Genomic DNA, 21,343 nt, shown 5'->3' on the forward strand with positions numbered 1-21,343 from the left:
GCGATAACAGTATTTGATGTAAAAAATGTTAATTTTTTATATAATAATAATATTATTATTTTATTTTTAATATTTTAATAAAAATTTGGTTGGACCAATGACTTGGACTCTTAATCAAGTCCATCTCCATATAAATTTAAAATTTATGGCTTAGATCCTTATTATATGTTGCATGTGATCTGCATAATAAATTATGATTCCATCCTAATAATTATATAATTAATATATTTCACTAAAAGTAAGATTTATATTTAAATAATATCCGGCTTACATCCATATTTAGATAGAAAAAATATGCATATAACTAATTTTTGACTTTTATTTGTATCCTTGCAGAATAAATATGAATACGGTTCATATTTATATATATTTAGAATAAATATGAATACCAATTATGATACCTATTTAATACCCATATTAATATTCATATTTATTAATATATATACATACATGTATGTATATGTATGTATATACATGTATATATATGTATATTAGGGGAAATGCTATAGTATTGCTCTTGATTTTTGTAAATAGATTAATCAAATTGGCGATGAAAGGTGTGTATGGATCCCTACCAATCTGCATTGCCTCAAGATTTGTGCATGTCTCGGATAAGTAAGTACATTGGCAAAAGCTGCCCAAATATATATGCACATATATACATATGCATGTGTACAATGGACTATATCATCCTGAGATGAAAGAATATCTATTTCTCTAAAATCTAAAATTAAAGATGGGCATCCAAGCCAATGATTCATACTATCGATCATGATTTATAATACTAAAAATATCTAAAAATTAAAAATTATATATTTCGGTAGCCTCTGGCTTTTGCATTACATGGATACAAAAATGGATGGTCTCCACTATACTAGTGTGATAAAATATATGATAAAGCATTTAGATTAAAAATATATAATAAAGTATTTAAATCAAAAATCTATCATGTTGATCATGATATATATGTACTAAAATATGTATATATATAATCAATGAATTCAATATTCAGATCGTAGCAAACCATAAACTCGTATAATTTTACCATTCATTTTTTATATATAAGTTAGAGACCATCATAACATATATTTTTCTTTTTATTCTTCTATATATTCTTGGTAGTATAAATTAGAATCAACAATATGGATCTTTGATTTGAATGTCTCATAATTATTTTTGGAATAGAGAGGAAGGGTTAATCCCCACCTTTTGGAATCCTATGCATATCTCGTGCCTTGATTTCGGAAGTTAACTACGACACATGCAGAAATGAGATTTTCTCTAAGACTTTCAAAACCCAGAATAGCAAAAGTAGTTTTATCTATCACAAACGCCTACCAAAATAAGAAGGATTTTATCAAAAGGTATGCCTTCCCTTTTTCCTCACCATAACTGATGGAATAGAGGCCGAACCACTGCTTAGTAGTTGGTTCTTGCCCGAGATGAGTCATTGCCATTTCATTTTGACAGACCTTGGAGATTACTTTGCAAAATCAAACCCCACCCCCCCTTGCCTGAATGGCAATAGTTGGTACCATCCAAGTAAGCACCTAATGATCTAATTAAATAGGCACTTAGTGGATTATTTCTTCTATACGTTTTTTTTATTAAAAAAATCCTTGAGAACATCAAACCTTGATCTACAATCTCAGAGGCCATAGGTAACACCATTTGAGCTAAGTCTTGACGTTTAAATCCTTGAGAACATATTTTTTGCTATTCTAAATTAGGGGAAAATCGTGATAGTACTCATTTCTATTGGTTGTTTTGTTCAGCTACTAGGCATGAACAATCTATTACTTTGAAGGAGCATGTCGGGCTTGATTCCGAGGCTAAAGAGATTGTAAATAGGCCAATTAAGGATTCCAATTGTAAAAATATATATTGAAATAAAAATGCGACTCCTGGAATTTGAGCCCGTGGCTAATGACTTGCATGCAAGTGCTTAGTCATCGGGTTCATGTATTTTTGTTTAATATTAGAAACTTTATTTTTCTTAATCATATATATTAAGGTCATTAAATAATCACTAGATGTCTATACCAATATCAATATTTTGATCATTTTTTATAAAAATAAATCCTTTTATATAAAATAAAAATGGAAAATAAGTACAATTTATCTTATTCTCTATGATATAATCAATTCACGAGACAGTTCAAGAGATTTTAATTTCTCCTTCAGCTATCACGTTTATGCAAGTTATACATGTGAATTCAACTGACTAACAAATTGGTCAATATTTCAATATTAATTCAAAGTATTTATTCAATATAAAATAATTCAAATGATTTATTTATTATAAAAACATTTATTATTCATCAATGAAATAATTCAATACCAAATTTATTCATATGTTTCTGCATTTATATATGATTTTTCTTACACACTATCTAAAAATAAATAATTCATTATTATTTTTACTATGCTGTAATTAAAGCGCGATAACAGTATTTGATGTAAAAAATGTTAATTTTTTATATAATAATATTATTATTATTTTATTTTTAATATTTTAATAAAAATTTGGTTGGACCAATGACTTGGACTCTTAATCAAGTCCATCTCCATATAAATTTAAAATTTATGGCTTAGATCCTTATTATATGTTGCATGTGATCTGCATAATAAATTATGATTCCATCCTAATAATTATATAATTAATATATTTCACTAAAAGTAAGATTTATATTTAAATAATATCCGGCTTACATCCATATTTAGATAGAAAAAATATGCATATAACTAATTTTTGACTTTTATTTGTATCCTTGCAGAATAAATATGAATACGGTTCATATTTATATATATTTAGAATAAATATGAATACCAATTATGATACCTATTTAATACCCATATTAATATTCATATTTATTAATATATATACATACATGTATGTATATGTATGTATATACATGTATATATATGTGTGTGTATATATATATATCCTATCTATGTAGATCCGTTTTCCCAAGGCAAGCTTCTGCCAGATAAACACTGGGCTTAATCCCAGGTGCAATCAATTTACCACCCCATTTCAAAAAAACGCACCCCTGAAGCCCTGCCACAATTGGACATCAGGCCGGCCGCTCCCATCCTATCCGTCGAGGTGACATCTCATTTAAAAGCCCCATCGAATGAACGGCAGATATTAAGCGATCATATCTTGGACCGTTCGGTGGACCGTTGACCCATGGCCCAACGGTGCTTTCGATTTCAATTTCGGCCACCTTATCGATCTCCCGCCTCTTCCCACAAAGACAATAATTAAAACCCTCCCGAAATTAAAACCAACAAACCCAATCTCCTTCCTTTTCCAAGTCCCACTTCTTTACTCCATTTCTCTCTCTAAGCTCCGAGGTTGAGAGAGAGAGGCGAGTGAAAAACCCTAATCGAGATGAACAACTACCACGTCTACGAGGCGATCGGCCGCGGAAAGCACTCGGTAATTTTTATCAGTCTCTCTCCCTCTCTCGCGTCGTCGATCGATTACAATTTCTAGGGTTTCTTGGGGAGCCGATCGAGGGAGCTCGGATCGAGTTCTTGATCTTTTCGTCTGAGAAGTGTTGCTGATTTTCGTTTTTTTTTTAACGTTCGGCAGGTGGTTTATAAAGGGAGGAAGAAGAAGACGATTGAGTACTATGCCGTCAAGAGCGTGGAGAAGTCCCAGAGATCGAAGGTCCTTCAAGAAGTGAGTCCACTGCCTGCCTACTTGTTGTTGAACTCCAATCTCTTTCCTCAGTTCGAATTGATCTAATAGAATAAAGCTTATCTGCATTCAAGGGCAATTTTTTTCATAAATATTCAGAATTTCAGATCAGGTAATTGTTCTTGCTTTCATACTTAACCTTCTCCCTTTACCCTCATCTCTCTCGTGGAAGTTCCCTTTATCTCTTTATCTCTTTATCGAGTTGATTGTGCCATTCTATCAATGTAATGCAAGATCCCTTGTTTAGCAAATACCCTTTAACAAGATACGAAGTAAAATAAACAATTTAAGCATGCACGCTCTTTACTTTTAATATTGACTAACCTTTTTTTTGGGTTTAATGCCTTTCCTGTTTCATAACATCGCATAGTATCAAACATTTCCTGGATTAGATCTATACTATACTACTTTGGTAGGTATGTTTAATTTAATGAGTAATTGCTACTTTCACAATGTTTTGGTTGTGCTAGTGATCTGAGTTTCTATATTTTTTTCCCCCTTGTATCTTTACAGGTTCGGATGCTTCACTCTCTAGATCATCCAAACGTGCTGAAATTTTATTCTTGGTAAGACATGAGGAGTTTTTAGGTGGCAAGCCCAAGAAAGGGCACAGTATTTGTACTGTGCTTTTGCTTATGGAACCTGTATTAGTTTTGGCAAAATTCATAGTTGACCTACTTGTCAGTATAAGATAGAAGTTGCTGCAATCCTTCTGCATCAATCCTTTGTTTTCCTGTGTTGAATAAAGATGTTTATCATCCCTCCGATACTATTGATAAAATTCTGCATGCACTGTTTTCAGGTATGAGACCTCTGCCCACTTATGGCTGGTCTTGGAATATTGTGTTGGTGGAGACCTCATGACTTTATTGAAGCAGGTGCTTAAATAGGTTTCTGCATGCATGCATACTTTAATTATTTTGACACTATATGGAGGTCGACTCTGGTCCTATTTACTGCTACTGCAGCATCATGTATCATACTCATTTATATTCTTCATGTTTTCTGATCTTCCAGCAAGCGAAACATTTGTATATTATACACAGTATACATGTGCAGATTCAGGTTAAACTGATTTGATAAACACAGTTGTTTGTTAGAGTGGGATGTAGACCAAGTTGCTGATTATGTTTAAAACATGTAAAAATGTTAGGTTTAGCAATAACAAGACAGTTTGATTCACCACAACAGATCCATAAAACAAAAAATGCCACCACGAACAAGTTCTTCATCAACTTTTCAATCTTTTTATGAAGCCTAATGAAGGTTTAGTTAATTGAATAAGTCCGTTTGGTAAACACAGATAATAATGCACTGACACATGTATCGTGGAATTTCTACATGCTACAGGGACACATACAACCAATAGTGGTTCATTGTATTCTTAATGTGATTCCTTTGTAGCCTTACATTTATATTCTGATGTCAAATGAGACAGTGCATGAGCTCTAATATGCAGTAATCAAGTTTCAAGGTGACAAAACCTCCAAAGATCCGAATGTGTACTATTAGTGATCTTTATAATCTATTCGAATCTCCTTTTTGATTGAATTCCTGAGTTTTGTCTATTTTATTCCTTTCTTGCTCATCAGTTTTTGCATATTGATATCAGGCTATGTGTTCATTAGAGATCATTGGTATCGATATAGAATTTATGATTTTAATTTGGTTTTTATCGAGGACTCAATGATTTCTTGTCAGAGTTTTTGATTTGCAGTGGAAATTACTTGACACTTATTATGTTATGTGATCCTTCATTCGTTCCTGCTATTATATGGTCATAGTGATCTTCGCTTTGAAGTCTAAGTGTTGTTATATTGAATCTTGACTGAATTTGACTAAACAATTTTTATCCTTTTTTTTTTAATTTTATGGATGTATTTTTGTGTCAGTCTTGGTGATTAAGACTGCTGGGGTTTCAGGGATTCATTTAGGTATTGGTTCCAATGTAGCTTGTTTTTGAGCAAGGATCCTTTGTTAATTAAGTTCTCCTAAATCCACTTTGCACCCACCAATGCTTGTTATCTAGTGTCATGTGAATTTTGACCACTGCTTGGAACTAAAAAAATATTTGTTCTGGAGGTCTCTTACCTATTCATCAAGTGAGCGTGAAATGAACGATAGCAATATAGATGGTGAGCAAATATATTATAGGCTATACAATTTGTTTAAATTTATAACATATACATATCATAACATAGCTAGTTTGGATGCTTCTAGATTGTAGATCAAACAAAATATGGTGCTATATTGTTAAAATTGTCCATTTACATCTATCTGATGCATGGGTAAAAGACACCAAAAGTGCATGACTTTTGGTTTGTAGCCATTTTAGATATGTTAGATCACAATCAATGGTATGAATTTTCATTTGGTGAGGCCCATTGATCTTCAGTAGGAAGTATTTGTTGGGTAAGGATATTGAAAGCATTCTAGCCTAACTCTCTCCTTCTCTCTTCACACACACACACAAACACATATATAATATTTTCTGCAAAAAAGTTGATAAAGGGCATAATTTGTCGTTGTATGCCCATTTTCGAAGGCACAGGTTTTAATGTACTAAATATTGGTGCTTGTTGTTGGAGAGTGGGATGCTATGCAAGTTTGTTTCAAAATGGGGTTTTATGTTACAGAACTATAGGGAAAAAATTAAGCATCCATATGTATGAGTTGCATCTTCTTTATTATTTGCGGATATTTTGTTATTATTATTTTTAAATAGTTTGTTATCATTTTGTGCATCTAGTAGTTTTCTTAACCTGATTGCTGTTCTCAATGATTAATTTCAACAATCTTGATAAAACAATTTTGTTATACTTGGTGGCATCTCTTTAGCTGTTGGGAGTTAGGATGCCGATAATACTTTTATTGTTAGTCCTGAAATAAAAGTGTGGTTTGGCTTGGTCCTTGTTTTCTTGATATTTGAAATCATCGTGCTCATACTTGTGTACTTTGCCTGCAGGATAGCCGATTTCCTGAAGATTCTGTACATGACTTGGCGTGTGACCTTGTCAAAGCTCTTCAGTAAATGCTACACACATGTTTTGCTACTTATAAATTTAGTTGTGCGATAACATTTTAAATCTTGATACTTTTTAGGTTCTTGCATTCGAAAGGGATCATTTATTGTGATGTTAAGCCATCAAACATCTTACTAGATGAGTATGGACGTATGAAGGTATTAAAATTTGATTTGCTAATGATATTATTCTATGTTAGATACTTATTTTTTAATATATTCATACATTTCTTTCATATATTTCATTCTCAGCTTTGTGATTTTGGATTAGCAAGGCGATTAAGTGACATAGAGAAGAGCTCTGTTGCCATGGTTGGTTTCTCAACTCCTTCGTTTAACCACCTATTCTTGCATACACAACTTTTGCAAAATAACATTTTCTGAATTGAAAATGATCTTTATTTTGTTTTTTCTAAATGTTGCGTCCATCAGTTGCCTCAGTCAAAGCGAGGAACACCATGCTATATGGCTCCTGAGCTGTTTCAGGATGGCGGAGTCCACTCTTATGCTTCTGATTTTTGGGCTCTGGGTTGTGTCTTATATGAATGCTATGCTGGCAGGCCACCTTTTGTAGGAAATGAATTTACCCAATTGGTGAAATCTATAATTTCAGATCCTACACCACCCCTCCCTGATAACCCTTCCAAATCTTTTGAAAATCTTATTAAATGCCTCCTAATAAAAGATCCAGCTGAAAGGTTACAGTGGCCTGAACTTTGTGAGCATAGTTTTTGGAGAACGAAGTTCACTTCAGTGCCACTTCCTTCTCAGCCAGCTTTTAGTAACATGCTTCAACTTTCTTCTAAACCATACCTCTCAGAGCGAAACGGTGATAGACCTTCCCAACAGAGAACTCCTCCCAAACGCCGTGAAAGTAATACAAATGGAGTTTTGAAGCATGACGAAAATTCTACTAAAGGGAATGGGGTTTTCGAGACACCAGCCAAGAATGCACATGGTGGCAGAAAAATTACAAAAGCTTCTCGGAGAGTCGATGCTGCAAAAGGTGTAAATCTTCTTAGGCTGTCAAGGATGGCTAAGTTGAATTTGCAGAGAGAGAATGAGAAGGAAAACTACAGGCGACCGCTGCCCGAGACATGTGAGAATGAAGCTGAAGTGAAAATTGAAAACAATGACATGGAACTAGATTTTAGTGAGAATCCTGAAGATGATACACCTGATGAATCTGATGCATCTGAGAATCCTGCTTGTACACCTACAGAGAAACTGCGAACTCAAAATGCTGATGAAAGAGTTGAAGAGGTAGAGCAAAAAATGAGTCAACTGCTGGATGATCTTCCTGACAATATTATTGTTGGGTCTGATGACCTGAAGAAAGTTGAGCAGGATGCATGCTCAGAACCGCTTGAAGTGGTTGCTACCCCACCCAGTGCCAACCTTAGGAAAGCTCAACGTGTGAAAGTGGCTTCTGGGAGTGCCCCTGATTCAGAGGCATCTAGGTCATCCAATGATTTATCAGAAGTGTTTTGGCATCCATCAGATCTCTCAGTCAAACCTGTAATGCCTAGTAGAAAAGGTGATAAAGCTTTGGATGGTATCCCCTCCTTGCCATTTGAAGCTGTTCCTGCTGCAGATTATGTTAAGTTGCCTCCGGAGCAAATGAATGCACTTAACTCTCGCATAATTCATAGTTTGAGTGGAAGCTCTCAGGTTTCAGAGAAACAGAATGCCGTCAGATACTTAGAAATTTTAAGCGGAAACACTGATGCTGCGAATATCATAACCAATGGGCCAGTGATGTCGTTGCTTGTAAAAATGCTACGGCTTTCAAAGTTACCTGCATTGCGTGTTCAGATTGCTTCAGTGATGGGTTTGTTGATTCGCCATTCCACTTTTATTGAAGCTGATCTTGCCAATTCTGGAATTGTAAATGTATTAACAGATGGCTTAAGGGACAAACATGACAAAATAAGGAGGTTCTCCATGGCTGCTTTAGGGGAACTGCTTTTTTACATATCTACTCAGGCTGATAATAATGCGAAAGATAGCAATACCCTTGAATCTCCGTCGAAGGACAACCGGTCTACATCCAGTTGGCAGGTTAGAAATGTCTGATGCTGAGGCAATTTATCGTTAATCTTGTCATCTAATCTTTTGACAATGCCTTTTTTCATTTCCAGTCTAGTTTGTAGATCTATGTGATTTTTAATTAGATTTTCTGAAGCATGCAATAATGAATACTTGTTGTTTATATTTTATCTTTTCGATGTATGATTTTTTGGGTTCATGATCTGCATATTGAAAATGGTTGCTTTGGAACTTCTGAGGTATCCAACAATAGTCTTGTGGGAGATGAGGATTGTCATTTAGATCTTAATTTAATTGATTATATATTTTAAATTTTACTTTCCTGCATCATCTAGTAACAGCTTGCTATAGGGGCCTCGCTTTCTTTGCAGATTAATTGTGAGCTCACATCTTGGACAATAAGAATGCATGTCTAGTAGGCTTTAGGCTTTTGGGTTTTGATTACTCTCTGTCTATCAGTTCCAGTTCTTGTATGATGAATGATGATTATTTTGGCTACCTCTAATAGACTGGCTGCTTAAACAGGTCCCAAATTCTGTGATTACTTTGGTTTCATCAATTTTGCGCAGAGGAGAAGATGATGTTGCCCAGTTGTATGCTTTAAGAACAATTGAGAACATATGTAGTCAAGGAGGGGACTGGACATCACGTTTTGTTAGCCAGGATGTGATTGGAAATCTCTGTTATATATATAAAGCAACAGGGAAACAGGAGAGCACAAGGCTTATTGCTGGATCTTGTTTAGTCCGTCTAGCTCGATTCAGCCCACAGTGCATACAGTTAGTGTTTGAGAGGTTGTCATTTAAGGACACTGCATCTGCGCTCATCAAGGGCAACCCACGTGAGCAGCAGATTAGCTTAAATCTACTTAACATGTCAATTCTAAGCAGCCATTCGTTAACAAACATGGGCCGTCATCTACTATCATTAATGGAAGAAAAGCACTTGGTCCCAGGTCTTGTATCACTTATTGAGCAGGGAAGTGAAATTTTACGTGGGAAAGCACTTATCTTTGGGGCACTTCTATGTAAGAACAGCCGTAGATGGCTTCCCCATTTCTTTTGCAATGCTAAGGTACTATCTGCGGTTGATAGGTTGGGGAAGGAGAAGGGCGGGTTCATTCAGAAATGTGTCTTGGCTTCTGTGCAAGTAGTTGCCAATACTGTACCATCTATTCTTGAAACTGTTTCTGGAGACATACAACAGATGATGGGAGGTAAACGCCATGGACCGATTGCTGCTCTCACTGGACGTGGTAGCACAAAGAACAGTGCTCATCTATTTCCGGTTATTCTTCATCTTCTCGGAAGCTCTTCTTTCAAGCATAAGGTGGTGAGCAGTCATGTCTTGCTCCAGTTGGCAAATATCATCAAACTTTTAGAGGCACCTTTTCAGGTACAAATCATACTAAGCTTGCAGATTTTGCAGTTTCTTAAGCCTATATTTTGTCAGGCAATATTCCAAATTATTATCATTAATTTTTGTATCACATCTTTTCTGCACCTATTACAGTAAAAGCTATGATGAGCTTCTAATCCCAAGAATTTTTCAAATGCCCACCAGAATTTCACTTATGTTTTAAATGTAATGCAGGGAAGAGATGATTTCCAAATTACGTTGCTTCGAGTGCTTGAATCAGTCACAGAGGAGCCTTATGTTATTCTTGATGATCCTAAGGTATTTACTAGTCGAATTCTTCGAAGCCTAGCAATTATGTACAAGGGCAATAAAGATGGAGATGCCAGATTCTTATGTTTGAAAATATTATTTGATGTGATGGTTGTGATCTTCAGTGATACTACAGTAACTGATCATGAGCATATAGTGGAGGATCTGAGGTCAATATCACGAATCTACTTTCTTCCTCTTTACCCAACACTGATTGAAGATGAAGATCCCATTCCAATGTATGCTCAGAAGCTGTTAGTCATGCTCATTGAATTTAGTTATGTTAAAGTCTCAGATATTCTGCATTTGAAAACAGTATCGCAGTGCTTTGAGTTCTTGCTTGGTGATCTTTCTAATGCAAATGTGAACAATGTGAAGCTCTGTCTGGCTCTAGCATCTGCTCCTGAAATGGAGACTAAAATTCTATCTCATCTGCGAGTGGTCAGAAAAATTGGAAATCTTCTTGAGTTTGTGAATGCAAAGGAAATGGAGGATTTTCTTGAACCCACCTTGGGTCTTTGCAAGGCATTCATTTTACGTGGCATTGGTAGCAATAAGGCCATAGCTCTTTGTAAAGAACCAGCTCTCTTAGGCAACAATGCCTTTGACATGAGTATTGCTGTTGATCAGCAGCACTGCATCAAGGATGTCAGTGACTTTGCTAGCAACATTGGTGTGTTTCTAGATTTAATTGCGAATTCTGATGCACAAATTATGGATTTGGCATCAGAGTGCGTGGTTTTGCTACTCAAGGCATCCCCTAGAGAAGCCACAATGGGCCTTTTAACAAACCTTCCCAAAATCTGCAGTCTTCTGGAATCATTGCACTATGATTCCTCTGTCTTGCAGTTGCTGCGTCTTCTGTACGGTCTTGCCTTTTCTTGTAGACAATACCTGTCTCAGGCAATGATTCTGTCAATATCTATTCCAGCAGTCATGCGAATGGAAGCTATTGTCTTGAAACTCAAGAGCTCCAGTATTCATGGTGTTGCAGAGGCTGCTTTAAATTTAGGCTTAGAGTTGCAAAGACTGCCTCGGTGTGTTTGAGCTTATACATCTTGGTAAGGTCGCTGACATTTTGATTTGTCTTTATACATGAACTGTTCAATCTAATATTTGTAACCACTTTTACAGAATTCAGGGAAGATTTGACAAAAAATGATCTTGCTCTTATCGAGCTTTTCTGGCTTCCTGGCCATTGTTTCAGGTGAGTTCAACAAGCTCATGGATGTATCAGATGGCTATTATGTTCTTTGTTGATTGGTTAATCAAGCAACACTGTTTTCGGTCTTTAATTATATTATAATTGTACAGTGTCAATGTTATCAATGAGTTCCGTGCACTGGCCCTGATAATGTTTGGAAATCAGATTGGGTTCAATGTACTGTTGATCTGGAGATGTTAGTTGATATTATCTGTGTTTGCATGTAATTTTGTATTATCGAGCAACATATATTTGCCACTATCACTGCATTGTTGCCCTAATTTTTCTGAATACATATGTAATGGAATTGAAAGAAACAATGTGGCTGTTTCATGAGAGGCAATGTGCAATCTATATATCTTTTTTACTAATATAATTAGAAGACTGACCTGATGCTATGTTCTGTGCTGTAAAAATGCCCCAGTGGTGGTGAAGTAGACAGGTAAATAAAGTGACAGGTTTTAATAATTCCTCTAGATGCTGTACTTTTTTTCCATGCATGTGAAAGCTTTGTTAGTCCAAGTTCCCAGCAGGTTTGTTCAAATAAAATTAAATATTTATCAATATTTTCCACTTATATGAGGCCCTATCCTTCATGAAATTGTTTCAGCTATCTCTTAATTTGTGCTTGAACTATTTGCGTAAATGTGACGGTTATGTCTACATCCTGTCTATCTCAGATTGTGCTGTAGTATATATGCAATGGGGTTCAAGTACAGCAAAATTTGATGGTCCCAACAGTGTTCATGTTCTTGTAGGTGATGGCTGAGAATGGATATGAGTTATATAGATTTTGCACAACTTGTAGAGACAAGTTTTAGATATTAATGTCTTTGTTCACCTACTCATTTGGATGTATAGTGTCCTTTGCAAAGTTTTTCAATATAATTTTAAGTAGGTTTTTTATCATTTAGAACTATTTTATATCACCCTCTTGAAAACTTTCCTTATTTTATACAACTGTCTCAGATTATTCTGAGCATACAAATATCCATTATTTACAGGGAACCCTACTTAATGCCAAGGTGATGCCCTAGTGCCAACTCTCTTCCCTGCAAATCACAATCTTAACTGAATGGAAAATTTACATAGTATCTGATATTCCTATCTTGACAAGTGATTTCTCTCTCTTCTGAAACACCCCTTCATTGTGTGAGCAAATTATGCACTTAGCATCCCTATCTCTGTGATTCAGATACACTTCTGATGAGATTAAAATTGCATGTGAAAGTTCACATATTTTGAGTGTGAAGTCAGGGATTGGGAATTTAAAAGCGTTCATTAATGGATTTGGAAGAAGGTAGTGATAGTTCATTTGATTTTTGTTTCACCAGAAAATTTGGTGGATGCGAGACAAGCAATAAGGAAGTTATGGACCCTATAATATCTCATGGAGTTATGGATTTGAAGAAGTAAACAAAAATTGACAGTGCCCTGTGAATCAAACATAGTCATCCTCCCTATATTGTAGTAGAAATCCTCTTTGTTTTTAGTCTCCTAGTGCAGATGAAGTGATAAGAATGAGTACTCACCATTTTCTATGTGTACTTGTGTTTTTGAGCGCCACTTTGTAAAAGCCAGCAAACCACCTTGCTTGGGCATGCCATTGCATCATATTGTATGCCTACCTTTCACAAATGTATATGCTCATGATTTAACCATGATAAGTTCTTTTGATGTAGGACTGCTGATATTTTGCATTGATTTGCTGAATATGAGGTTATACACCTCTATACTTATGCATTAATCTCTTCTGCATAACTTCTATGAGTGTCATACCTTCTATCTGTGGTATTTATCTAGGGCTAATGTCTCACTCAATGCCATTTTTCTGGAGAAGATTTTGGGCTACAAAAAACACTTTGTATTGTTCAATGGTTGCGGCAAAGTAAGTTTGCAATTTATATGTGCCAACTTAGGTCTGATAGGGCCATCCAAGGAGAAAATAGAGCTAACTTTGTAATACAAAGTAAGTGTGTATAGTTATATGAGGTATGCCCTCAAAAGACAATAAGAGTGGTAAAAATTGTTGTGGAATTTGTAGCCATGTCATATATACAAAATGGGAAGGTGGAGAAGTTAATAGGTGCAACAGGCTCACAAAGAAACTAGGTGGTGGGATTGGGTGATAATTTAGAGGAGGGAATTGAAGATGAAAATGGAAAATAAGGAGATTGAGATGATGATGGAGGTGGTGGCAATGATAAGTGAGAGCATTGATGATACACGATAATCTATGAGTAATCTGACTTCTGTACAGGTTCCATTATATTCTTATTGAAGTATATGAAAACATTTTTAATCTAACAAGCATATAGATGACAAACAAAGAATAATGCTCTAGTAAACAGAAGAACTGACATCACTTTTTGAAGAATGGGAAATAATTGCCTGGTCTTGAGCAGTGCCTTGGGTGAACTCCAACCAGGGTTTCTTGAACGCCCAAGTCAGATTCTAACAAGTGACCAAAAATGACTTGGCAAGAACAAGAAACTAGTATTTGAGGACTTTTTTTATACAAGATGTGGTTTTTTCCAGTTAAAATGAAAAATTCCCCAAGCATGAAAAACTTCCTTAGTTTTTCATTTTTCAAATCTCTACCTTATATGTTTTAAAGTGTGCTTTAGAGGTATATATCTTTCATTGCTTACATTTTGTTAAATAAACTACTTGAATTTTTTTCAATGGCTTGACATGTGGATACATGCCAATTTTTGTCATTTTTGGATGCATGCAAGAGTGTAGGCAATGTTAAGCCATCTAGTGATCAGTTGGGTTCAAGAAAAAAATGAGATATTTAGTAAAACTCATATAATTCTTTAAAAAAATGTTCTTCATTCTATTCGTCTAAAACCTGGACAATGGTCTATATAGAGTTTATAGGATAGAGATTATGTCAATCCTAGAATCAATTTGAACTATGAATTTTGAAAGTATTTATTAAAGCAATTACAATATACCCTAAAGTTCTTATATCTAATTCATAACACTACTTAGATGCAGTTATACTTTAAAAAGTGAGGCAAATCAGCTTAAGAATCAAAATTTGAGTCTCGTGCAGCTGAAGCAACCAAAACAATTTCTATTTATAGCAAAACTTATAATGAATTTGACTATGATGAGAAACTCTGTGAAAACCAATGTCAAAACTCTCCCATTTGGAAACAAACATCACATCTGTGGTGGTCTTGACATGTCAGAGGGAAATTATTTCCTTCCCAAAAGGTTTTTTATTAGATTTTCTTCACAAAATTTGTTATCAATATCATAGGTCCTTCCTAAGCACTCACTATCTAAATTGATTACAACTTTCTCATGTGGGACTCCACTTTGAGTATATTAATGTACATCAGACAACTCCTTGGAGTTTTGCCATCTTGGTCACCCTCTTTTTTTTTATCCTTCTCTTTTTCCCTTCCCTGTTATGGAAAACCCAATTAGTATTGCTGTGTGGTTGTAGATGTTGCAAATAAATTTGAAGCAGAAATAAAACTAAACTATTCTACTTCAATAAATAATAGGCAGTAATAGGCTAAAACAAAAAATTAAAAAGAAAAAGTAGAAAATTGGAACTCGAGATGCTGAGGCGTGGTATGTTGGTCACTTTCCTTGAAGTAGATTTCGCCGCCTTACAGTGCACTAGGCTTGGATGGCGTTCTACTCCTGAGATACAACAGCCTCTCGCTCCTTCTGCCTCGATGATTTGCACGGATCAAAGAAGGCTTCGAACCCAGAATCAATACGCAGCAAGCCCGTTTAAAAAAATTTGGAAGAAATATTTTAACTGGTAGGAAGAGAGAGTAGAGAAAGAAGAGAGTTTAGGAATCCTCTGCTTCTGATGTTTTTATATTTTACTAATCTGTAGAGGTCGTCTATTTATAGACCTCTACGAGACGTATCACAAGGGGTGCCTGTGGGGCGCGACTCTTCGCGTGAGGCGCGATACCACGGTCGCGATCCTTCTCTTTACGTTCGTGCAGGCGCACAAGGCCCAGGATTCGCGCTCGTGGGGCGTGTTCTTGAGGGACGCGAAGTGCTTTTACGTTCGTGCAAGCTTCCTTGCACGGACGTAAAAGCAGCAAAGGAAGCACTTGCTTTTACGTTCGTGCAAGCTTCCTTGCACGGACGTCGCGTGAGGCGCGATACCACGGTCGCGATCCTTCGCTTTTACGTTCGTGCAGGCGCGCAAGGCCCAGGATTCGCGCTCGTGGGGTGCGTTCTTGAGGGATGCGAAGTGCTTTTACGTTCGTGCAAGCTTCCTTGCACGGACGTAAAAGCAGCAAAGGAAGCACTTGCTTTTACGTTTGTGCAAGCTTCCTTGCACGGACGTAAAAGCAGCAAAGGCTTTTAGGAAAAATGCGGGAAGAGGGGTGACACAAAAACTGCGGGAAGGACTCGAACTCACATCCTTGTGAGAACAACCCCACACACAAACCAACCGTACCACCAAAGAATGGTGACAAAATAAAACATTTAATCATTAATTAATCCAACAATCCCCAACCTGATTAAAATGTTTTCAAGATTTTATAAAAAATAGTCATACCGGGCTTTTCATGTCACGATTTCAATAAAGGTAGCTTGTGGCTTTGAACCTTTACCTAATGAAAATATACTTATATCTGAAAGGAATAGTGGTAGCTAAAAAGCTTTGAACCAAATCCTTTGGTTCATATTTCCATATACTTCACCCATGACAAATGTAAATACTGGGTTCATCATAGGTGGTGCTTTTCGGCCTCATGCACCAATATCTTAGTTTCATGAGCGTTCTAGGGGTTAAACCCTTATCCCCATAGACTGCGGTCACACAGTCACACTCACATAGGTGAATCCTCCAAGGGTGCTTGCAGCACAGCACCTTACCATAGACTCGGACTCATTCAGAGTTTTAAACTCTTCCGTATATCTCTGCTGTGTTTAGCACTTACATCATAGGAAGAGACCAAATGACATAAAGTCATTTAATAATAGTACTAACTAATCATTAAACAACTTGTTTTTTCCGTTGAACCTTTCGTCTTGGGATCTCTAGTCAGAATAGGTTGGGTTGCCATTGTCAATGATTCCTTATGAGTTTCAGTCCCATCCCCCTTGATGTTTCTATAACTTTGCTTCTAGCTAGTCCTTTTTGTCAAAGGATCTGCTAGATTACCTTCAGATCTAACAAATTCCAAAGTTACGATACCATTTTTAATTAGGTATCTAATTGTCTTATGTCTTACACTAATGTGTTTTCTGTTTTTCTTGTTATATTCAGTATTTCTACAAGTATTAATTGCAGCTTCATTGTCACATAACAAAGAGATAGCAGGTATAGGCTTTTCCATAATAGGAATTTCTGACATAAGATTCTTAAACCATTCTGCTTCTGAGTTGCAGAATCTAAGGCTACAATCTCAGCCTCCATAGTGGATCTGGTGATCACAGTTTGTTTGGATGATCTCCAAGCAACAGCTGCATCACCCAACATGAATATGTATCCACTAGTTTCTTTTCGGTTCACTGAATCAGTGATCCAACTAGCATCACTGTATCCTTCAAGTACAGCAGGAAATCTTGAGTAATGTAAACCATAAGACATGGTATCTCTCAAGTATCTAAGTACTCTATCCCGTGCTTCCCAGTGACTAAGACTAGGGCAACTATTAAACCTACTGAGCTTTCATATAGCATAGAAAATGTCAGGCCTACTTATATTTGCAACATACATCAGTGTCCCAATAATTTGAGCATATTTTTCTTGGGCCACTGGATCACCTTTGTTGCACTTCAAGTTCAAACCATGCTCATAAGGTGTACTCACTGGTTTACAGTTGTACTTATCAAATTTTTTCAAAATTTTCTCAATATATTGTGATTGATCAAAGATTATACCATTAGGTATTCTGGTTATCCTGTTACCAAGAATTACCTCTGCCTGACCTAAATCTTTCATATCAAAATTATTAGATAAAAAATTCTTGATATCAGTTACAATATTCATATTAGTACCAAAAATTAAGATATTATCAACATATAAACAGTTCATGGTTATCAACATATTCGTTTGTGCTAAGGACTGAAACTTCTTCAGCATAGACTCTACAGTGAAGTATTTCATTTTCAATCATACTGTGTGGGACTTTGAGTGCTGGCAGCATATTTTACACGGGAATTTGGATGATATTTGGTCTCTTGAACTCCCTAAATAAGCTATAATATGAAATTATTAAGGCTTACTAGGGTCTCTGCTCACTTCTGGAAAATACATTAACATAGAGCTAGTAAATGGAGTTTCAGATCAGATATCCATTTGTGGAAGGCTGGCAACTGCCTCCAAGTACTTCTTTCAAGCACTTTATATGTATGTTCCTTACAAAAGATTTATTGAGAGAGATGTTCTTTAGGGAAGATTAAACTCCTATATTTGATTTTCAGTGACTCAAGTCTGAAATCTGTCGTGTCTGAGTTTCAGTAACCTGGTTGCAGATAAAATTGTATGTGCAGTCTGTAGTACTTTATATAGAAGTTGGAGTATTGTTTCTGCTATTATGTCTGTGGGATGGCTTCTTCATCGGCTTGTCCTCTCTTATCTACATTATATCATCTTCATCCATTCACTTTTTAAATTATATTTTTGATTCATTTTTTCGAACAATTCCAAATCCATATTCTTCTGAACCATGAAATATATTTGTAATTTCATAGAACCCTATTTATTACCGTTATGATATTAATATCTTCCTCTAAAGCATTAGCGCATGTCAACTAACTATATCAATCAACTGACTATATCAATTATCTGCATTATAGATGCTGGAAATTAAATGATGAAGCAATCATTGCGTTGTCCTTGGTTTGACAATCCATTTCCCTAGCTTCGTCTTTAATTTTCTTATCTGCTTGTGTTTAAGATAAATGGAAAAGCACTTGATGAGATTTAAGGAACAATTGGATCCGAGGAAAGCAGAGTGGTTGCTTTCCTTATTTGTGGGCTACATTACCATTTCATGGTGTGACGTTCAGATGAACTTACATTCAAAATGGCTCACTTGTTACTAGGGGTGCACATGGATTGTGTTGGTTCTTGTTATAGGCTAATGTACGATCGGTCTAATTTCAATAGGTTCTTAATTTTGAAATTGGAATTGAACAGCCAATGTGGGAACTAATAATCCACCTTACCCAAACAAAATTTGGTTGGTTCAGGTCACTTCTCGGCATGGTATGCTGAACCAAATTGTACCGGCCGGTTCAGCCCTTACCGGATCTATCTGGTAGCCTACCGGTACGGTTCCGCCGTAGAAACTAGTACGCACCGGAGCCAGAAAAGAAAGGGAGAAATAGCGAGCGAGCGAGGGCGAGAGGGAGAAGCAGCCGCTGCGGACGCCTGCGGAGGGTCGCGGGGGCCCGGCGGAGGCTGCAGCCGCAGAAAAAAATAAAATTTTTTAAGTAAAGTCGGCAAACCACTGGCCGACTTCACTTGAAAATTTTTAAACTTTTAAATTTTGGGATTTTTAAGTGAAGTCGACAAACCCTCTACCGATTCACTTAAAAAACTCCACATTTTTTTTTTGCGGCCACGTCCCCTGTTTCGAAAGAAACAGGAGACGCGGCCTCGGCCTCCACTGCGCCCTTGCGGCCTTCGCCGCCCTCTCCGTGGGAGTCCACAGCCCTCCTTCTCCCTCCCTCTCCCGCTCGCTCGCTGTTTCTTTTCAACTTCTCCGGCTTCGGCTGGGCTCTCTCGGTACGGGCCCGGTACTGAGACGGTACCGAATGAGTTGGACCAGTCTGGTCGCCGATCGGTACGACTTCCGGTACCGGTTCAGCATATCCTGCTTCTCGGATTATCCCTTTTTCAGAAAATAGTAAATAAACTATTGATTTTATTCAACAATATAAATGAATAATAGAAGTTAAATTACAAAAAAAGCAATATATAATATAATCAAAGGTATCTTACAAGAACAAAATTAATTAGATTTATAACTTTAGAATGTAACATATTATAAATTACAACCATAATAAATCAATACACTATTCAAAAAAGCAATATTTAACCAAAACTATGAGCAATGAATCTATGAAAATCAATCATATATCATATAATATCATACTATCTTCAATTAATATATTATTATAAAATAACTTTATATATATATATATATATATATATATATATATATATATATATATATATATATATATTAGTACGTGCGTGTGCCTTAGTGTATTTTTGGATTGGGTTGGTTGGTTTCGTTTTACTCGAACACTTGACCCAAACCCAAAATGATATAATCAATTTTCTTAAAAATTGGAACCAGAATTGGCTTGATCCTAGAAACTTGAGCCGAAACGGCCCAAGAAAACTGACTCTGTTTGGTTTGGTTCTCAGTTTGACCCAAACCCCTGCGCACCCCTACTCATTACCATAGGATCATGTTTTTTGGTGGGATATCACAGTTTTATGAATCTGTTGTTTCTTTATTTGATATTTTGATAGCTTGTGCTTCGTGTTTGATTCGTCCTATCAGGACATTTCCTGGCCTGATCTGTGACCAGGATTTGTTACTCTGGTAATGACTTACCTATGAAATTGATTGTCTTGTGTTGGCTGCTGACCAATAGTGGTCGTATGACATACCTTTCTGTTTGGAAGACATATTACAGGGTCTTCAAGTTCCCAGGTTATGACAATAAGCTTAGTGCCCTACTTAAAATTGGGGGTTCAGGCATGATTAACATGCAAATTACCCCTTGTTTTATGGATTTTATTGTTTCGGCTAACCATTATGTCTCCATCTACTTCTTGCCTTGTCTGTTTCTAATAGCATGGAAGTTTCACTCGATCAAAATCTCGAGACACTACCTCTATTTAACTGCAGGTATAGCCAGATTCTGCAGCTTGACCTTGTTGTCTATGTTGAGCCTCTTGAGAGATTTTCCATGGTGATATGAGCGTTACACCTTTAATGAGAGGATATCTGAGAAACCTCGCCAGATTTTTCTGACAAAGTTACATTATGGAATCGTATGTTGGCTATCGAATTGGGAAGCCACCCTCCATCATAAATTTGGTATTGGATCACATCAGCAAATTAAGGTTCACCTCTGCTGTTATCTCCTTATGTTCCATTTGGCTCTACCTGACTGGAAAATACTGATTACTTTGAATGAAACTGTGAGCGAAAACAGTATCTTATTTTCTAATAAATGCTTGTTTCTTTTTTGGTTAAATTCCCTGGTCAGGAGAATTCAATTTGATGCGAAATGATATTGTTTTTTCAAGTGCTTTTGTTTATGGCAAAAGTAATATAATTTTGACAATAGTTAAAGAGGTCGCTGTGTGTTGCATGTAGATTGCTGGTTCTGAACGGTCTCTTGCATCTTGTAGGATGGAGAAGATAGGTGTCATGCAAACCCATTCACCTTTACACAGCATTGCAGAGGAAAAGCAATTCCGCAAACATGGTTTCACTTCATGATGGAAAAAAATATTAATAAGTGATTATCCATAAGGATTTTTAAAGATTATCTTATGTGTTGATATCAAACATTTCTAACTCTGCCCTAAAGGAAAATTGTAGGCATCGCATTAGAACGACCAAGTTGTGGGGGGAAATGCTTATCATCAATTTAATGTTCACAAAAACTGTGAGAATTTTTCTTTAAACTTAAGCATCTCGATTGGAAAAATGATAAAGAAATA

At 36.1% G+C, this 21,343-nt stretch overlaps 1 protein-coding gene across 5 annotated transcripts; it reads left to right on the plus strand.

Annotated features, from left to right (window-relative positions):
- Nucleotides 1-3,271: 3,271 nt before the first annotated feature.
- Nucleotides 3,272-21,078, plus strand: LOC103711717 (kinase family with ARM repeat domain-containing protein). 5 transcript variants are annotated; one of them, XR_015974362.2, is made up of 12 exons: nt 3,272-3,445; nt 3,602-3,691; nt 4,223-4,275; nt 4,512-4,587; nt 6,675-6,736; nt 6,812-6,890; nt 6,984-7,043; nt 7,164-8,792; nt 9,306-10,175; nt 10,374-11,509; nt 11,583-11,655; nt 21,029-21,078. XR_015974362.2 is itself a non-coding variant. In XM_008797973.6 (11 exons), exons 1-10 carry the CDS (start codon nt 3,398-3,400, stop codon nt 11,493-11,495), a joined length of 4,089 nt encoding a protein of 1,362 aa, XP_008796195.2. In that variant the 5' UTR covers nt 3,272-3,397; the 3' UTR covers nt 11,496-11,509; nt 11,583-12,023. The 5 variants fall into 5 exon arrangements, 1 of the variants encoding a protein (XP_008796195.2); XR_016398881.1 differs by lacking the exon at nt 21,029-21,078 and adding an exon at nt 20,994-21,012; XR_604818.5 differs by lacking the exon at nt 21,029-21,078 and adding an exon at nt 20,520-20,633.
- Nucleotides 21,079-21,343: the final 265 nt, after the last annotated feature.

This window comes from Phoenix dactylifera, chromosome 17 (assembly GCF_051530095.1).
Source record: "Phoenix dactylifera cultivar Ajwa chromosome 17, Ajwa_hap1_PhDact_Kaust_v1.1, whole genome shotgun sequence".
NCBI lineage: Eukaryota > Viridiplantae > Streptophyta > Magnoliopsida > Arecales > Arecaceae > Phoenix > Phoenix dactylifera.